The sequence below is a fragment of the Equus quagga genome, unplaced genomic scaffold (genome assembly GCF_021613505.1).
Source record: "Equus quagga isolate Etosha38 unplaced genomic scaffold, UCLA_HA_Equagga_1.0 1164_RagTag, whole genome shotgun sequence".
NCBI classification, from domain to species: Eukaryota; Metazoa; Chordata; class Mammalia; order Perissodactyla; family Equidae; genus Equus; species Equus quagga.
Window position 1 is genome coordinate 9,979 of NW_025795790.1, and position 3,192 is coordinate 13,170.

At 39.9% G+C, this 3,192-nt stretch overlaps 1 gene segment (V, D, J or C); it reads left to right on the top strand.

Annotated features, from left to right (window-relative positions):
• The first annotated feature begins 2,594 nt into the window (after positions 1-2,594).
• LOC124232790 (T cell receptor alpha variable 12-2-like) overlaps positions 2,595-3,192 on the top strand; it is a 2,024-nt gene continuing 1,426 nt past the window's right edge. Inside the window, 2 exon segments of the V gene segment in view lie at positions 2,595-2,646; positions 2,852-3,135. Coding sequence covers positions 2,595-2,646; positions 2,852-3,135 — 336 coding nt within the window.

Genomic DNA, 3,192 nt, shown 5'->3' on the forward strand with positions numbered 1-3,192 from the left:
GGATTAATTACAAACAAGGAATCTTTATTAAGATTAACAGTCAATTTCTCATAGATCTCATGGAAGCAAGAAGGCAGTAGGATGATATATTTTAAGGCTGAAAGAAAAAAAGTGTCACCCCACAATTCTGTATCTATCAAACTCTCTTTAAAAATTAAAGGAGAAATTAACACATTCCCAGATAAATAACACCTGAGGGTGTTCATCAGTTGTAGATCTGCCCTGGAAGAAATTCTAAAGGGAGTCTTTAGGGCTGAAATGAAATGGCACTAGACAGTAATCTGGAGCGATAAAAAAATAATGAACAATGGTAAAGATAACTACACAAATAAATATAAAGCCAGTATTTTTGTATTTTTTCTTTGTGTCTCCTCCTTTTTCCTATACAATTTAAAAACAAATGTGTAACAAAGTTATGTTAATGGAAAAACAACGAGTAAAGATGTGTTTCCACATGTATACAGATCTCCTTTGTTTTTTGTTTTTAGTAGTACAGCTGATATATTTCAAATGTATACAAAATTAGTAGCGTTTACATTATTGTAAGATAAGTTGCCTTTCAATGGGAGCCTGTTTTGAAGTAATTTGAGGTTCACAAGATATACCTAAAAATTAACTACTGTGGAAAATGAAGACTACTGAAATTACATGGGGAGGCGATGGGTTTTTTCTTTTTGATTGATGACCATAACACTGTCCTTCAGTCATCTGAAGGAGTTTCATGCATTCTTGAGACATTATTAAGAACAGAAGCTCTTGCGTGCAGGACAAGTTTGATGCTGACTGAATTCTGTCATTTTGCTAACACTGATATGGCTTTGGATCCACCACAATATTGGATGTATTAACCCATGTATATTAATTTTGTTACAAGTATTTAAAAAGAAGGGTGCTTCTTATAAAGACTTTGCTTCAGGTCCACATTGTACTTTTAAGGCTTTATATCTGGTTTTCCTGTTTTCTAAGATTGTGGTTGTTGCTGTCTTGTGTTGCTGTAACACCTCCTTTGGTTTTTACCTTTCCTCAGAAATGGCTGTGTGAGTTCTGTCAAATGCCATGCACTCTTAGAGAAAGAGATTTCAACGTTAGCATCTTCTTCCTCATTCTGTTCCCTACACAGGTGTTGGTGGGAATGGGAAGGACCTGAATAGTCCATCTTTGATGGGGACTAGTTACATGGTTCCTGAAAAGGGCCTGCTGCCTTGCTCATCTCCAGCCATTAGATTCTGCAAGGACATGAGGCAGGTTGTGGAACAAGGAGGAACAGCAGCTGTCTGTGGTTGTTTCTAAGTAGATCCAATTAAGCTTCTTGCAGAAATAGCCCTTTGATGAATCTGGTTTGCTGGTTAGGGTAGGATGGAAATACAGAGAGAGCGAGGCCAGATCCATAATTCTCTTTTTTTTTGTTTGAGGAAGACTAGCCCTAAGCTAACATCTGCCACCAATCCTCGTCTTTTTGCTGGGGAAGACTGGTCCTGAGCTCACATCTGTGCCCATCTTACTCTACTTTATATGTGGGATGCCTGCCACAGCGCCTGGGATCAGGCCACTGAACCCCAGGCCGCCGAAGCAGAAAGTGCAAACCTAACCGCTGCACCACCGGGCTGGCCCCAGATATATAACTCTTGAATATTAATCCCTAGATACTAGAACTTTATACAAGAAAAGGGAATAAGAAGAATTGGACAAATGAATCGAATATTGGATTTTATTTACAGTCTAGGTACTGAAGTCAGGCCTATCTCTATTGCAGTAATAACAATAATAATAGCCAAAGTAAGTAGTTTTTTAACACAGAGGTGTTATTGGTGCAAAATGGAGTGATGAAACCCAAACTCATCTAGTCTCTGATCTTGTTAAAAATTCTTCCAGGTTGTGAGCTGGAAACATGTTTGTTCAGTTAGATTTTAGGTCATTCTGTCTTGAAAGCATTATTTTAATTTAGAATAGATTTATTTAGAAGTTGGAAGTGAGCAAATGAGACAGGAGGCATGTGGCCTGATGTGGAGAAGAACTACGCGATATGAAACGCTCCTTAAATCATGAGAACCTCATGCAGACGTCTAGAGTAGAGCACTTTATGACTGATTATTCAGTGCAGGAAAGTGGCTCTTTGATATAAACGCTTTTGCTCAGACAAGAATTGCCATTTGATATAAAACACAGGCACATACGCATCTCCCTTTCCCCACACACCTTGACTTGGACCGCATGCTTCTCAAATTTTTAATTTGAGTGGCAAATTTTTACTTTCATCAGTTCACATAATAAGGGTCTACATTTTGAATATGTCTTTGATCACTGTCATGAGTCCACAAGATGGCAGTGTCTTCTCAGGGACTCTGAGGAAAGCTCTCAAGTCTTTGTGTGTGTGTGTGTGTGTGTGAGAGAGAGAGAGAGAGAGAGAGAGAGAAAGAGAGAGAGAGATGAGAGGAGGGGATTGGTGGTGTAGCAAGAGTAGTGAAGTCTTTTTTTTAATTGGTAGAATTGGTTCTTTTTTTGATTCCTAAAGCAGAAGAATTAGAAATGTCTGAGCTAGACTCACTTTTTTAGGGTTTGAAATTTGAATTCTCAGTGAACCACGGGAGGAAAGAATGATGAAATGCTCTAGAGTTTTAATAGTGACTCTGTGGCTTCAGTTAACCTGTGAGTTTTGGCATCTCTATAGAAACATCGAGTACAATATTTGGAGTTATTGTCTATTGTGGGCCTGCAGGTAGAAATGTGAAATTTTTTTCCCTCTAACTAAGGGAAGGTAGGGGTATGAGGGCTGTGAAAAGATCATTTAAATTCTGGAAATCTTCCACTACCCAATCAATATTCTTTAACTGACCATTGTCTTTTTGCACAGGTGTGAGGAGCCAACAGAAGGCAGTGGAGCAGAGTCCTGGATCTCTGCGTGTTCCAGAGGGAGATGTTGCCTCTCTCAACTGCACTTATAGTGACAGCGCTTCCCAGTACTTCATGTGGTACAGACAGTATTCTGGGAAAGGCCCTGAGTTGCTGATGTACATATACTCCAGTGGTGACGAGGATGAAGGAAGATTTACAGCGCATCTGAATAAAGCCGGCCAATATGTCTCTCTGCTCATCAGAGATTCCCAGCCCAGTGACTCAGCCACCTACCTCTGTGCAGTGAGCACACAGTGCTCCCCCAGCACCTGCAGTCTGTACCCAAACCTCCTGGGGCCC